Here is a 17,302-nt window from a genome sequence, read left to right as displayed (position 1 = left end):
CATTTTATTCCCTAAAAAACAAAAAAATAGTACAGTTTATTTAATTTTTTTAAAGAAAGTACAGTTTATTATTTTCCTCAAAAGGAAAAATACATTTTTTTTATTAAAAGATAAATTTGTCAAAGAAAAAAAATCTACGGTAATCATGCAAAGCTCGGATTTTGAATGAATATGATCAGGAGCTATATTGCTCTATAACAAAGGGGTAGCTATGGCTACCCAAAGAAAAAAAAATTATTGAATGAATAGGTATATTTATCTGATCCCGTCTTCTAAAAATTGGAAGGTGAACAAAAAAATACATATAAATTCTTTTTTTGATGGTGGTCGGGATTCGAACCCTAGACTTTACATATATTATGCATTGTCCTTACCAACTAAGTTAAACTTATGAAAACACACACATATATATATGTTTTGATTGATAATGAAAATATGACAACAACAATAATCTATCACTTCCTCTAAAGAATTTTGTTATCACCATTGGCCCAAAGAGATTTCACAGCAGTCTATTAACCCTTTATTATTGTAAAGGGTAAAGAGATTTAACGCCAGTTTATTAACTCTTTATCATTGCAAAAATAGACTTTTTATTAACAATTTTTTAATCAGTAAATTATAACCCTTTATTAACTATTTATAAGTCGTTCTTGTTGCTATAAATGTATTTTATAAAGTACATTTTATATTCGTAAAAGTTATTGCAATTTTTTTTTCTTATTTGTTAAATTTACTATTAATTTTTAAAAAATATTTTATTTTACTTTATATATGGCTACCTCATGAAAATATTATTAGCTTCGTCGCTCAATATGATGATAATATTTTTTCTTTAAAAGAATGATGATATTAATATTTTTACTCATATATTTTAACTAAATAATTTATTCTACTCACAACATACCGAATAATATATTAGAATGTACTTCAATCCCAAATATTGATTCTATATACCCCTTCAAACCCAATTCTTCAAAAGTTGCAGACTGCGTACCTGGGCCCGTACCGTACCACATGCCTAAGCAAATTAGGAACTATCAAATTTGAAGTTCTTTCTATTTGAATCATCTTTCATGATACTTTGCAAGAATGTCCCAGGCTTTGTGCGCATTCCTCTGAACTTCAGTTGCATCTACAACTAATCATGGATACCATTTTGCACTATTTCCAGTAAATCCAATGCTCCAAACAAACTCTTCATCACTGCACTCCTTCTTTCCCAATTTCTTCCTTCAAGATTTGAAAGATGAGTGTTGAAACTATTGCTACGCTTTAATTGTGTAATTGAAGATTTCTTGCTCCCCTAGAACAAAACAAAAGGCTCCTAATACCAATTTGTTAGCGCAGTTTACAATGCTTGTTCAGTACTAGGAAAATATGAGAAAATAAAAAGAAAAGAGAATGAGAGTTAGAGTTATGTAAATTATGATTTCATTAAATTGTAATCACACATACAAATGTTCATATACAAAATGTTGTTGAATTACTTAGAAACAAGTCATCTCTCAAACCCTAACAACCTAATTTTCAACAAACAAAAGTATCTTGATTACTATGTGATTTAACAAGTAACAATAACTACTTAGAAGGTCTTGACCTAGTTCTTTTCTCTCTTTTTCTTCCTCTTTTGACCTAGTTGCTCTTCTCTTTTTGTTCCTCTTTTTCTTTTGTTCCTCTCTTTTTGCTTGTATTTAACGGTTCTCCTTGCATGCATTACCTTTGTTTGAAAACAAAAATTGTGAGGTTTACATCTCGGTCCACGTGTGTGCATCCCACGTGCCATACTAATTAATTTACCCCAAAAGGAACCACAGGCCAAAACTATGTACTACTTCAAATTAGAGGATATGAGAATTCCTTATATTCATTACAAGATTTACCAAGTACAGACTAAAGATGTCCTATATATGGTGGAACCATTCTTAAAAAAAAAAATTACAAATGGAATAGATAACTTTTTTTCTTCTTCTTACAAGTAAAAGATAGTTTTTTCAGATCAACATTTCAACTCAAACTAAGTCTATCGCTGCCTTAAGAACTTTGAATCTCCATGTCTCACCCGCTCTTCCTGCACGAAATTGTAGAACAATAGACATTGTTAAAGAGAAATTGAACAACCACAAATATATATAACAATGAATGAAAGAAATTTTAATTAAAAATAAAAGTCTAACGTGTTCTGGTTGAGGGTGGCTGCCGCTGCCATCGATGCAGCCACACCGCCCGGTTTAGTTCTCATGTCCGCTTTGTTTCTAAGCTCTGCTCCAATCACTCCCTCTGCATCCTCTCGTGTTACAGCTTTATCCGATCCCAGCTTCTCCCTCGCACCCTCCATTTAAATCATTAAAGAACTATATGTCAGTTCTATAATTTAAGCTTCATTTTATTTTTAAATATGTATCCAATATTAAACCAAAAATATCTCTACAATTCTATTTGAACTAAATAAAACAAGAAAAATGTTAGGGTACTAGATAAAAAAAAATACAATGGAATTTGGAAAGTAAGAGAAATATTATTTTTAATAAAAAATTTCCATTTTTTGTTTTTGTTAAAGCTAAGAGTGCTCCAAGAACATCGATTAATATGACGCATAAAACAATATCACAAGGTAAGAAAAGTTACCGATACGACATCACCCAATGTAGTTTTCTGCAGATCAGGCATAGTACGAGTATTTCTGGTAGCTGCTGACTGAGCTATGGCACCCAACCCACCGGGCTCAGTATGATTCTTTCCGGTAGCTCTCATTTCCGCGGCCTGTATAGCAGCAGCATCACTCTGATCCAACGGCTTATCACCGGCTTGACTCAAAGCAGAAGCTTCCAGTGCCTCTCCAATGGTTATAGCATTCTTGTCCAAAACCAAACCAGGATCATTCATAGGCACATCAGGTTCAACAAACTGTCCAACAACTTGTGATCCAACAGATTCTGTGATCACACGGTTTGCACCCACTTTGGTTTTGGAGACACTCATGCCTTGGTTTTTTGCTATGTCTGAGATGTCTCCGTGGCTTACGAGGCCGGCAGCGGTGTTTACTGCAGCTGCTGATTGCATCACGGAGGCTGGACTGCCCTTTTGGGTTTGTCCTAGGGCTTGATTCTCTGTGGCTTGCATGAGAGCTGCGTCTCTTGGTTTGATTGGTTGTGAGGCTAATTCACCAGAGACGTTGAAAACGTCACCATATTTGATGGGTTCTTGCTCGGAGAATTGCTCTGCTTGTGGTCTCTGTGGCTGTTCTTGACTCATGATTCTGCACTTTGATTTTGATGCTTTACGTTTCCTAGATCGATATTGTGTGATAATTTATTGCAGTGTGTATATATACAGGGCATGTAGAAGAAATTAATGGATACAAAAAGAGGAATGGAGAATTTACACTTGTCATGCAAGGGAAAGATGATTGTTCCATGTTTGGAGGTACAGGTGGCATTTGAAGCAGCAAAGTGCATGCAGCATGACACATAGAAGACCAATTTTGTATGCATGCAGAACACGAATTCTAAAGACAGATTAAGCTGGTGATCTCTAGAACTAAACACACGTTATCCTTCTCTTTCTTTTCTACACCTCCACCGACTGGTGCCGGGAGCAACAAGCTTAGGGGATCACCTCAGAAAGTAAAGTTTTACTTTTTTTTATTTTTATTTTTTATAACGGAATTATACTAGAAAGAATGAGATAAGTACGTAATACGTGATCCACTAAATGGGTCAGAAGGTAATAGAGTATTTTTCACTGTAGGCAAGTGTGATTTAAACGGTTGGATTTGATAGTGTTTAGAAAGTTCGGAATTGATAAATACATTGCATGATATATGTGGAATTAGAGTTCGAACTTCAAACATTTTACTTATTTGTTTTGAAAGTGAATTTTAACCATTCAACTACTTGATAAAAGAAAGTTCATAATTGAAATTCTAATTTTTTAAGTAAAAGAAGTTTTATACATTCAAATACTAAAATCAAGATGTAACAAAAAAATAATACTAAAATGATTCAATAACAAAGATATAAGTTGGGACATGCCTCATTTTTATTTTGAGATTAGTATTAGCGTTAACGGTATATTCAAGATGAATTATCAATATGTATGAAATTCAAATTCTAACAACTAAACTAATTTCATCCACATATAACCAAAGTTATTACGAGATCCACAATTGTTAATCCATCCAACTCTAGGAAAAAAGATTATTGTGCATGTGTTCGCTCAAATAAACTTCAACTTTATGTGGTCTTTGAGATGACTAATCAAACTGCATGATGATAAGTCTTTGGTTACGTCGAGAGAATTATGAATTCGTTGATAGTCTTCACAAATATCTTCTTTTTTTAAGGGACTCACAAATATCTTTTTAAGCATTTCCTTTTAATATTTGTATATATTATCAATTTAATATTTATTTGTCTATGCTAGTTTGCTAATTTAATATTTTTATCATCAATTTAATCTAAAATAAATGAAGGATAATATAAACAAATAAAGGAGAAGATAAACAAATCTAGATATCCTTTCGGAGAAAAAAAAAAAACACATGTTAAAACCCATTATGATAATTTAAACATTAAAAACAATTTTTTTTCTACAAATGGGAAAATGGACAAACAAACAAAAAGAAAATAAACAACTATGGAAGAGAAACAAAGAAACAAAAAGAAAATCAACAACTATCTAGTAAAGAATTTCCCACTAGCATCGCCTAGCAGGTGGAGGAGAATTGCATCTTGATGCTCCGCGATGACCAAAACGCGTCTTGACTGCCAGCTCCAAGCTTAGCAATATAATCTGCACAAATATTTATACTACACTTATTATATAAACCACTTCTACCATAAAGTATCTAAACATAAATCACTTTAAACTTTATTTACTTTTAATCAAAATCAATTCTATCAAAATCAATTTTTGCCACCATATAACCAAACATACGTTAAGTCTGAAGTGAAGATATCACGGTAGGAGAAAATTGAAATTGGTGCTTAATTGTATGAGCAAAAAGCTTTTTTAATTACATCATGGGGTTACATCACTAAGTACTAATCACTAACTAATAAGACCAGTCAGGTTTGGAACAATAGAATAGCGACATTTCAAGGAGAGACAATGAATAGTACCAAAACATGAAAGAGAAGAAATAAAAAAATATACGTTGTATTAGAGTGACTAGAAGTAAAAGTTTCAAAACAAGACCCTTAACTAACCTTCCCTCAAAAAAAAAAAAAACCCTAAACTAATCTAATTTACTTTCTACAAAGTTCAATATCACCAATAACCTCATCAAGCTAAAATGTGTCCAGAACACTTTCACCGAGTGGTTGTTGATTCAACACCAAAGCAATTTTAGTTGTGCGTTTTTCTTACAGCTACACTTTGTTGCTTCTTCTTTTTCACCTTACAAAGATTGTGGCATGCATTTTTCTTGAATGGACGTTGCACCAAACACTCTGAGTATTACATCGTTAGAGCTTTGAAATACTTCTGAACAAGAGTTTTGGTAATACAACCATTTTTATTTAGTCAAGTAATTAGGAAACTAATATTTTTTCCTATAAAATCTCAAAAGCTCTAATCAACATCTTTAGAGACTAATCCTTTGAGGAGGTTCAAAAGAGAGGAATAAATTTCTTTCGAGTGAAGCAGGCAGATGATTGTAGATCAAAGACTGAGGGCTCGTTTGGCATGGATTTAAAAAAAAAAAAAGGATTTTCCTTTGTATTTCTATAATCGCATGCGCGCCGTACACGAGTAGTGCATCGCACAATCAATTTTTCATATGTGGCCTATTATTTCCAAAATAGGACGCGCGTCGCACATAAGCCAGCTAGTTCTACTATTTTTCATCCTTTTGGGCACCTAGGGTCGTGCACGAGGCGCACGGGCCAAAAGCTATTTTTCTTGATTTCTTCACTCTTCATGGACTCTTCATCTTTTGATATGTGATCGAGACTCGTGGCATAGTTCCCCAAGTTGTATGGACTTAAATTACTTCATTGTCCTTGGTCTTTATGCTTCCGTAACTTCTACGAGGTGTTTTCTGATCAGATCAAAACATATTCCAGAAACATTATGACACCCTATTGAATTGTGTGGTTAGGTAGTTACAAGACACACATATTCAATTCAAAACATTGCATACTCTTTTCTAAACTACTTGTAACTCACTTTAATGCTCTATAAAATTTTAAAATAAAAGACAAAAAGACTCTATAAAACACTAACATACATACTATGATGAGAAATCATCACTAAGTCACTACTTGCACCCATGATACATGGATATAAGCTTACCAAACTTGAGGCATCTTCTTACTTTGATCTTTCAGTTTATAGGTCTGTATATGGTTACTTGTAAACATGCAATTATTACAAGACCTGGCATTAGCTTTTATATCAACAAAGTTATGGCTAAACTAAATTAAACATATTGGAAAGTTACTAAAAGGTCTGGAGATATCTCAAGGATACAATCAATTTGGGGCTTCTTCTATAATCTAACTAACAAGTCCCCTAGTTTGGCTCTAAAACCCTAGACAAGGGTTCTGACAGCGATGACTAAAAGGTTAACATTTGATGCTTGTGTGCATCTAGACCTTATTAATTGGGTCTCTTAGTTTCCCCTCAAAAAAAATTGGGTCTCTTAGTGGATAAAAGCAACATGTGGTCTCTAGAAGTAAGACAAAAGCTGAATAATAAAAACAAGGCTTTGGTCACTTGTGGCTTCTTAGTTGCTTAAAGCTCCATTTCTAACTCCAACAGTTTTTTTGTTACAACATGAGTGCATTTGCTTTGACTCACAATCTTATCGTTTTGCATGTCAGGACCAAGCATATTGAGCTGGACCTGTTTTTGTTAGAGAAACGGTTCTTAGAAACAACTAAATGGTGTTCATGTCATAGTCCAACCCAATATGTTGATCTACTAACCAATGTCTTTCCGCTTATTCTTTTTGTAGATATTAGGTTTAAGCTCAAAATAAACTAAAAGTAGCTTAGCATAAGCTATTTAATTAACTCTTAGAGTTCGTTACAATTTGTTATAACTCTAGAAGTCTATAGTAAGAAATCATTGGTCATTGTAACATTTAACAATTCAAATCGATAAAATCAACTCAAAGAACTATGAGATTTCTCTACAATCTTTGAACCCTATCTTCAATTTCTCGCACTTTGCATCCTTGAAAAAATAAATCATATGCACTTTTGGTCCTTGTAGTTAATTCAATCGTCATTTGGGTGCTGTCATTTGTCTAACAGAAATATGCATGACACTGTCATTTTAACTTGGGGTAATAGGTCTTTACCCCCCCTGTAATATAGGTCATTTTCGGTTTTTCCCTCTGTAATTTTTTTTTTGATCTATCCCCTGTAATTTTTGTTTTGTTTTGATTTACCCCCCTAATAGGCCAAACAAAAACGAATTTTATTTTATTTTTCAAGAATTTTTCGTTTTTATTATTTTTTTAATACATAAGTATTAATAGGTCGACCTTCGGGCTTAACAAGCTTTTCAGAAAGCCTAAGCCTGACCTATTTAACTAAATAGTCTTTTTAAAAAGCCTAAGCTTAGGCTCTCACTAAACAGGCCAGGCCATAGCAGGTCAGGCCAAAGGCCCCTGTAGACGACTTGGACTATTCCCAACCCTAGTTGTTGCCATCACAGTTACATACATGAGGCGTTTGATTATTATGTTTACTATTATTTTAATATTTATTTAATTAATTTTCACTTTATTCAATCATAACATGACATGTGTCAAAAAAAATCAAAGTTTGGTTCAAAATATGAGTGAGGGGTGGCAAATGAGAAGGGGGCTAACTCGAGGGGTTAAAATCACACATTTTAAACTTGGGTGACCAAAATCGCACAATTGCTAAACTCGACCGTCCAAAAATGCAATTAAGCCTAAAACTTAACCTAATTTCAATATCTCTTCGATTTCATTCCTTTTAAATATGTGACTGTGTTATCTTTGATAGTATTACCAAAGGACACCGCCGTTGCACCCGCCACTATCTTTCTCTCACTATATTGTGTATACAAAGAGTTGTATAAGTCGTCGTTCACAATTCGTCGCTCATTGATGTACCTCAATTGCGACTCCATGCATTCATCATAAACTAGTAAAATCACAGGTCATTGACATTGTTCTATCATTGATTGCATCTATTTTTCTTTAGTTGTTTATTTTCGATCTTAGCCTTTTATTGTATTGTTTCATTAGATCTACAAGTAAGGCAACAAGATCTAGCCCACAGACAATCATTTTGTACGTCGTCAAATGAAAATCATTATTGTATTTTTTTAACAGTTTTTCAATTATACTTTTATCAATTGATCATTTGTAAAATGGTTGACATAAACCCCCAAACGATTGTGATTTACTTGATTACGTTTAACAAATGGCACTATCTTCATAGAAGATGATAATAATGAATTAACTATTTTTTTAGGGGGTATTATGTTTAGGATTACAATCAAATTTGACTTAATTATTGTTTTTTTCACAAATTATTTGATTTTATTTGTGATAGAAATGATCAACTTCATAAATTATAAATAGCTTTTATTTGTGAATTACTACAATTTTTATGAGTAAGTTATACGATTATATCAGTTATTTGTTTGATTTTATTTGTGATGGAAATGATCAACTTCATAAATTAGAAATAGCTTTTATTTGTGATTACTACAATTTGACTAAATGTTTGATGTCTTCTAATGCAGGTAAAGATCCTTCTGGGTTTAGATAAAAAAAAAAAAATCCTTCTAGGTAAAATGTAAATGGAAAAGAAAATGAAGATCATAATGAGGTTAGTTTTTTATTTTTTTATTTTTTTATTTTTTTTTTATGTTTGTAATAAGTGTATTATCATTAGAATGGCTTGCATATGACCCCCACCACTTGGGTACCATTGGAATAACAATGTTATATAACATTGGTCAATGAAGATGTGAAGTGTCATGTGGCACACCTTCATTGGTCAATGTTATATAACATTGGTATCCCGATAGTACACAAGTGGGCTGGTAGTTATTGGTCACTTGTTACTTTTTGGTTGAATGTTTTCCTTTTTCTTTTTTTTTTTTTGTTGTTATTGAATGTTTTCCTTTCTCATGGAATATATTTCTTGATAATGTTTAGGAATATTTCTTACTTTTTCAAGGTTAAAGATATATATCAACCTGCAAGTGTCTCCGTCTTCAAGGTTTTTCTCTTCCTTATATCTTTAACTTTTATTTTCACTAATTAATATGAATATTTATATTCATTTACAAATAATTAGTTGTATTATATCAACAAGTTAACAAACACTACTAAAACTCTCGATTTTCTTGCGGAATCTGGCGATAAATCCGCAGGAAACATGTTTCCTGCCGATTTTGCCCAGAATTTGCACTTCCAGATGATACTTTCGTGGGTAATTATTTCCTGAGGATTTTAGAAACCGCAGGAAACTTTCCTACCGAAATTTCCTCAGGAAAAGCCAATAGTATCCGCATGAATGTTTTGGTCAGAGTGGAAGAGATTCCCTTGCCCGTGAATATTTCCTACGAACGTTCCGCATGTAATTCCGCAACAAAGCCCTTAATTCAAGTAATTCCTCAAGAAGTGAGCCACAACTGAAGATAAATCAAATGCATAATTTATAACTTGCATAGAGGCGGTGCAAGAATAAATGTATAGATTTTTCCAAACTTTTTAAACACAACTTGCAAGCGAACTCAACCGCGCAGCCTCTAGGCCAAAGGTTGTCATCGTTTGGAAACCTATTGTGAATGAACCTCCACACAATGACGATACTCGAAGGAGCAATTAGGAGAAACTTCAAACCCTCCATATAAGATATTGGTATAGGTATATGGATGTTTTAAGAGGCTAAACCAGAACATGTTTGTCCTAACAGATGTTAACAGAGAAATAAACCATTGACAAAATAACACATAAATCACAACTTCCATAAAAGGTAATGAACATGCCACGTCCTAAAGCATTTTAAGCAATCTCCTTTAAGCAATTACACGTTCTCAAGTTTATGAGGTTGCTTTCTCTTGACCAATTGGAAAAGTGGGAGGAAGAACCCAGATTATTTTCAACATGGGATCACCCTTGTTTGTGTCATGCCAAGCAGAAGCTGAACAATAGCTAGTTGCAGAAAAAACAAGAATAGCAATTGATGATCCAACATTAATCTGATAGTTGGCTACATGTGTAAAAGTCAAACCAGAAAATATGTGGATTCCACCGTAAAGAAAAGCAACGACAATTTCACCACCTTGAGCTGAGTAAACAACTCGTGCGAGGGTCCCAAGATCTATCAGAAAATTAAAACGATTGAAATGGATCTCTTTTGACTTATCGTTTGTTGCCGGAATACTAATGTCCACTTTGGACTCCCAAACCATTTGAATATCAGGATTTCCATGAAAACTTCCAAATATTGGATGGATGACAACATGCTGGGAAGATGATTCCCATCGTTGGACTCTCCACTCTGTGACTGACGGGCCCTCATATGGATTATGATGGGACATGTACTTCCATGCAAAGATGAGTTGCAACATTGAATATCTATATTATGGATAAATGATCAGTGCACGTGAAACTTCATGCATAAAATTCTGACAAACATAAATTCCAATCAGCATCATCACAATATGTAGAAAATATTATATTACACAAGTTGGTCATAGAAGAATTTGTAGGCAGTGACAACATTAATAATAAAGGCAACAAAAATAGTAGGCAAGAATCAAGGATAAAATGCATATTAAAAAAATATATCATATTGCCAGTGAAAAAACACAGGTTTAGACATAAATGTTTAACAAATTTGAACAGCTTAACACAATATGTGGGTAAAATAAGGCTTCATAGATCTTAGTGTCGTTCAATTGGAATCAATTATAAATATGGTTAAGATAATAATGAATGTAAATAATAATGTAAAAAGAATATATTGAAATTGAATGGGGGATTCAAGTTAGAATTCATACCCTCAACTACGAAAACAACTATCACAGAACCACCACACATCAGATCAAAGGCTACCCCTGCTACACCACAACACTGGGTAGTGGGCGCAACTTCAGAACTCACATATGCTGAACAAAATGGCAGCTAAAGGAGCAAAACCACTCTAGTTGGGTGGGCTAAGAGGTGCTGAAGTTGTAATACTTGTCTTGGGAGAAAATTCCAGACCATTTCCATGTCCAGGAGAAGCCTCACATACAATAACAGTAGCTGGATTAAAAGCTCGCACACCGGCCACATGCAATGTACCATTGTCTGTGATGATAGCATCTCCAGCTATAATTCCACTTGGCCCACAATCTAATAGCCCTTTACTAATGCAAAACCATTTGGGTTGTGTTTCATTCTGAGTATGCGGCCTTTGGGGACAATGAAGTTGAACCGATCCTGATTGTAATACAGAACAGACACAGAGAAAATTGGGCCATCTAGCTGAAATCAAAACAACTATAAGTGTCAGACACACAAATTTTATATGTTGATGATGCTAGTCGCAACATTTATGACTAAATTATCATAAGATGCTTATGTGTCTGACACTTATAGTTGTTTTGATTTCAGCTAGATGACCCAATTTTCTTTGTGTCTGTTCTGTATTATAATCAGGATTGGTTCAACTTCATTGGTCCCAAAGGCCTCCTTCTAAGAAGGCAACACGACCCAAATGGTTTTGCACTAGTAAAGGGCTATTAGATTGTGGGCCAAGTGGGATTATATCTGGAGATGCTATCATCACACACAACGGTACGTTGTATGTGGCTGCTGCGCAAGCTTTTAATCCAGCTACCGTTATTGTATGGGAGGTTTCTCATGGACATGGAACTGGTCTGGAATTTGCTCCCAAGACAAGTATTACAACTTCAACACCTCTTAGCCCACCCAACTGGAGTGGTTTTGCTCCTTTAGCTGCCTTTTTGTTCAGTATATGTGAGTTTTGAAGCTGCACTCACTACCAAGTGTTGTGGTGTAGTAGGGGTAGCCTTTGATCCGACATGTGGTTGTTCTGTGATAGTTTTTGTCGTAGTTGAGGGTATGTACATAATTCTAACTTGAATCCCCTCTTCAATTTCATTATATTTTGTGTACATTATTATTTACATTCATTATTATCCTAACCATATTTATAACTGATTCCAATTGAACGACACTAAGATCTGTGAAGCTTTATTTTACCTACATATTGTGTTAAGCTGTTCAAATTTTTTAAACATTTATATCTAAACATGTGATTTTTCATTGGCAATATGATATATTCCTTTAATATTCATTTTCTTCTTGATTTTTGCCTACTATTTTTGTTGCCTTCATTTTTAATGATGTCACTGCCTACATAATCTTCCATGACCAACTTGTGCAATATAATATCTTTTACATATTGTGATGATGTTGATTGTGATTTATGTTTGTCAGAATTTTATGCCTGAAGTTTCACCTGCGCACTGATCATTTATCCATAAAATAGATACTAAATGTTGCAACTCATCTTTGCAGGGAAGTACATGTCCCCTCATGATCCATACGAGGGCCCGTCAATCATAGGGTGGAGAGTCCAATGATGGGAATCATCTTTCCAACATGTTGTCCTCCATCCAATATTTGGAAGTTTTCATGGAAAGCCTCCTATGTGAATGGTTTAGGAGTCCAAAGTGGACATTAGTATTCCGGCAACACATGATAAGTCAAAAAGGATCCATTTCAATCATTTTGATCTTCCAATAGATCTTGGGACCCTCGCACGAGTTGTTTACTCAGCTCAAGATGGTGAAATTGTCGTTGCTTTTCTTCATGGTGGAATCCACATATTTTCTTGTTTGACTTTTACACCTTTAGCCAACTATCAGATTAATGTTGGATCATCAATTGTCGTTCCTACTTTTTCTACAACATGTTGTTGTTCAGCTTCTGTTTGGCATGGCACAAACAAGGGTGAGGCCATGTTGAAAATAATCCGAGTTCTTCCTCCAGCTTTTCCAATTGGTCAAGAGAAAGCTAACTCCTCAACTTGGGAACGTGCAATTGCTGAAAGGTGATTGCTTAAGATGCTTTAGGACGTGGCATTGGTCATTACCTTTTCTGGAAGTTGTGATTTATGTGTTTTGTTGTCAATGGTTTATTTCTCTGCTAACATCTGTTAGGAAAAACAGGTTTTGGTTTAGCATCTTAAAACATCCTTATACCTATACCAATACCAATACCTTATATGAATGGTTTGAAGTTTCTCATGATTGCTCCTTCGAGTATCTTCATAGTGTGGAGGTTCATTCACAATAGGTTTCCAAACGATGACAGCCTTTCGTCTAGAGGTTGAACGGCATTGTTCGCTTGCAATATGTTTTTAAAAAGTTTGGAAAAATCTATACGGAGAGAAGGATCAATATGTAACAACTGTAAATGAATGAACGGTTTCTCAATGCTCAATGTCTAAATCAAAACACACGGGATTAGCAGACAAAATTTCTCAACAAAAAAAATAGATTAGCAAACAAAAAAAAATCAAAACATAAATGGTTTTTTTACTGTTTATTACGCACAATACTACAATTGATTAGGTGATTATTACTTCACATCGGGTGAAATATAGTTGTTAGTTTGGGTAAGATTGGGTTGATAGGGATGCTAGTTAATGACATTAGTTTGAGTTTACTTTGCATATATCATGGTATAAACTTGTTTTTTTCTTCAAATAATCTAACAATTAAACTAAAAAGCATTCTACCGTGAGTTTAGCTCAAGTAGAGACATTAATATATGTAAGGGTCGAAGTTCAAACTCTGAATTCTCCACATATTTAATTTTAAAGTGAATTTCTAACAATTAAACTACTTATCGAAAAAAGAAAAACTAATGTGCACTCGATGCGTATCGAATATCTCTACATTAATTGAATGAGTTGCATTTACATGACGGAATCCTTGTTTTATTTAGAAGGAAAAAAGAAGCCATATATTTATACACATATACATGTCATAAATTCATATATGTGAGTCATGTGATGAATTTGGCCTCTAAAGTGAGATATCTACCACGGTGTAAGGTGTACATATATATATTCATAAGATCGAATATTAGTTCCCTTTGATCTTTGGCACCGTCACTACAAGCTTCCCACCGGTACAAACCGCCGTCACCCTCTCTGGCTGCGTCCACGGAGGAAGTCGAAACCTCCACAAATCAACACCAAGAGAAGACCTTCTCTCCTGCTGACCAACCACCGCAACATCACCACCATCGATTCTCTTAATCACAATTTTAGTTATCCCTGGTAAAATCTCGATTGCATGAGCACGTACACCACCAGCGTTAAATATATTCATCTTATTACACGACGCCACGAATCGAAAAAACTGTGAAGTTTCTTCGATTGAAACGTCGGCGTCTGAAGGAAAAGGAAGCTCGAGCATTTTGGCGAAGACATGTGGAAGCCTCCATAGCTTCTTTGTGTTTACGTTTGGTGTTGAAGAAACAACGCCATGTTGGGAACGTTTCTTTGCAAAGGGGTTAACGTTAGTAACTTTCTTAGCAAACATGCTTGAATGTGTTGTTTGTGTTTTTGAATGTTAGATACAAGGTTGAAGAGGGAATTATGAAAATTTTGTGGGTTTATTTTCTTAAGTGAATGTTTGTTGATATATAGAGGGTAGTGGTGATTGGTTTGACGAAACTACCCTTAAATAGGACATTGTATTTTGATTGATTGGTTTTGCTTTCTTTGTCCTAAGGAATCTTGAAAAGGTTTTGCCCCATACTAAACGAATAGAATCCTTGTTCTGTGATTGATATGTGTTATAGGTAAAGTTAGCAAACAAATTTAATACAAATTAAAATGACTTTGTGGACCGCCCGTGTCTTATTCAAACCACTTCGTCCTTAACCAAGATTTTGTGTTTAGGGATTGTGGACCACCAATGTTCGGATAAGGGCCCATTAGCCCTAGAAAAGGGCAGCGTGCATGCCAGCGAGGGCGCTCTCCCTTCCTTATCCCCCGAAATCATCAAGCCCGAGCTTTTAGGTGAAACATTCGACTAATAAAAGGATATACGTGCTTTCCCCTATTATAGGTAACTTAGGGAGTAAGTCGCGAAAAAGAATGCCCAAAAGGCTAAAAACTAAATAGCATCATGGATATCATTCCCAAAGCATGACCAAATCAGATATCAAACCTTAGTTTTAACATTGTTCTCACTGCAAGTACAGTTTGTAAGTTTTATTTGTTTGCTTTATCACCAGTTTCATTTAACTTTCTAATTTAGTTTTAATATTAGTATGTTAATTGTTATATTAATATTTTCTATCTTGTCAAGATTGGAACTCTAAACTTTTAATTCGAATTTTTTTAATCTTTTAGCTTAATCAAGTGAGTTACTTCCCCTCTAATTTAGTTTTTATCAAATATATATTTAATTCATATACATTGTCATTAAAATAATTTAACTTTTATTCTAACTAGTTTTAAAGTCAAATATTAGATGATTGTGAAAGTGTAATTTTTTTCCCACTCAAAGTAGATAAATTAAACTCAAAAGAAATAATTGAATTGAGAAAGAAAAAGCTAAGATTAAATGAGATTAGAAGTGTGTAATTATGTGTTAAAGTAATCTCATAGAGTGATATATAGTTGACATGAGTAGATATTCCCTTTGTTTTTTTAATTGGTTGTATTCTTTTCATTTCATTTCTTTGGTTTTGGTTCCTTCGAATGTATGCTGCAGATAAAGTTTACAATTAGATGTCTCATCATTCATATATAATAGACATCAAATAATACCTTAAATGTAAAGGTTCTTTTAGTGATTAGATGGAATGTCTTATACGTAAATTACGTAATGATCCTCAAATGGAAGGATTTGTTTAATCGAACTAACTGCATATATTATTTAAATGAAAGACATCGTATAGAGGTCAAGAAGACTTCTTACATGAAAAACTCATATTAAGTACCAACTAATTAGTCTACACTTTTCATCTATAATATGGAGCTTCTTTAAGGTATATATCATAGTTTCTTTTCTTTATAAATTTATTTCGTGATTTTTAAAATTCTTTGTGTTAGAGTTTAAACCCTAGATTCTCCACTTATTTATTTTACAGATGAATTTATAATCACTAAACTATTTAAATGAAAAACTAATTTTCAATATTTTGTTCTACATGTTAGCCTATTATAACTTTTATCATTAATTAATATATAATATATGGTTAAGTGGTTATATAGTATGAATTAACAAATCTGTGTATATTCCATTGAAAATCAGGGTATATATACTTTTATATATTATTCTTGGACGCAAGATAAAAAGATGCCCGTCGAATAGTCAGACTCCACTTTGGGTGTGGTGCTTATAGCCACTTAAACTAATAACGAAGCCCGACCACACTTTTGCTTCAGTTTATATACAATAATATTGAATCTTTTAATGACTTTGATTTTAGTATTGTTGCATGATATAATAGCTATAGCTAGTATGATCTGTCTATGAGGAGTACATTGCAGCAATATATTCATCAATAACCAATCAATTCCATGTTAGTGAGAGTAGTTTTATTCAAGAATCTTATTCTGTAATTTGTGATTTTGTGTGGTCTGAGTATATGTGGGGATTTGACATGCTTACTGTGTTTGCATGTGAATCTTTTCTTTTGTGGCCTAACATGTGTTTGGCTGAGTGAGATAGAGAAAAAGTTGGAGAGAGAAAATGAGAATTTATGATCAAATTAGGGGTGGACAACGGTCGGATTCGGACGGTTTCGGGCTGAAAATCGTCCATTCGAAGCAAACCACGGTTGAAAAAACATAGAGTTTTGCTGTTCCCACATATAGTATGGCTGTGCCACACCAGTAATTTACGCAAATACCCTCTCGGCAGTTAACTGCCGAGGTTTTTAGGAAACCGGCGGCAGTTAACTACCGAGGAATTCCTCGGTAGTTAACTGCCGAGGAAAATGTTTCATCCGATGAAACAGCTACCTGCTCCCCCTACACACTATTTTTCATCACCTTCATTTCCAACCTCATTTCAATCCCAAAATCCATTTTTTCTATAATCAATTTTTGATCCAAAATCATTCAAGCATCAAGCATAGGAGGTATCAACACACTATTGACATAAAAAAACAGGTATTGTGCGTTTTATTTGAGTCATTTTTTGGGTGTTTTAGGGGTATCTACGTCAGTTACGTAGAACCCTGTCATGGGAATCCTCGGCAGTTAACTGCTGAGGAAAACTTCGGTTGTTTAGTGCCGAGGAAAACCTCGGTAGCTAG

General features: G+C 34.0%; 2 protein-coding genes across 2 annotated transcripts; both read right to left on the bottom strand.

Moving 5' to 3' along the window:
* Window positions 1-1,668: 1,668 nt before the first annotated feature.
* On the bottom strand, window positions 1,669-3,312 carry LOC11433278 (late embryogenesis abundant protein D-34). The gene is made up of 3 exons (XM_003590580.4): window positions 2,629-3,312; window positions 2,178-2,332; window positions 1,669-2,071 (listed from the first exon to the last, which is right to left on the bottom strand). The coding sequence occupies exons 1-3, from the start codon at window positions 3,253-3,255 to the stop codon at window positions 2,059-2,061; spliced, it is 795 nt and encodes a 264-aa protein (XP_003590628.1). The 5' UTR covers window positions 3,256-3,312; the 3' UTR covers window positions 1,669-2,058.
* A 10,588-nt stretch (window positions 3,313-13,900) lies between these two features.
* LOC25484355 (uncharacterized) lies at window positions 13,901-14,668 on the bottom strand. The gene has a single exon (XM_013613146.3). The coding sequence runs from the start codon at window positions 14,566-14,568 to the stop codon at window positions 14,107-14,109; it is 462 nt and encodes a 153-aa protein (XP_013468600.1). The 5' UTR covers window positions 14,569-14,668; the 3' UTR covers window positions 13,901-14,106.
* Window positions 14,669-17,302: the final 2,634 nt, after the last annotated feature.

This window comes from Medicago truncatula, chromosome 1, assembly GCF_003473485.1.
Source record: "Medicago truncatula cultivar Jemalong A17 chromosome 1, MtrunA17r5.0-ANR, whole genome shotgun sequence".
In the NCBI taxonomy this organism is placed as follows: Eukaryota; Viridiplantae; Streptophyta; class Magnoliopsida; order Fabales; family Fabaceae; genus Medicago; species Medicago truncatula.
This window is presented reverse-complemented; position numbering and strand designations above follow the sequence as displayed.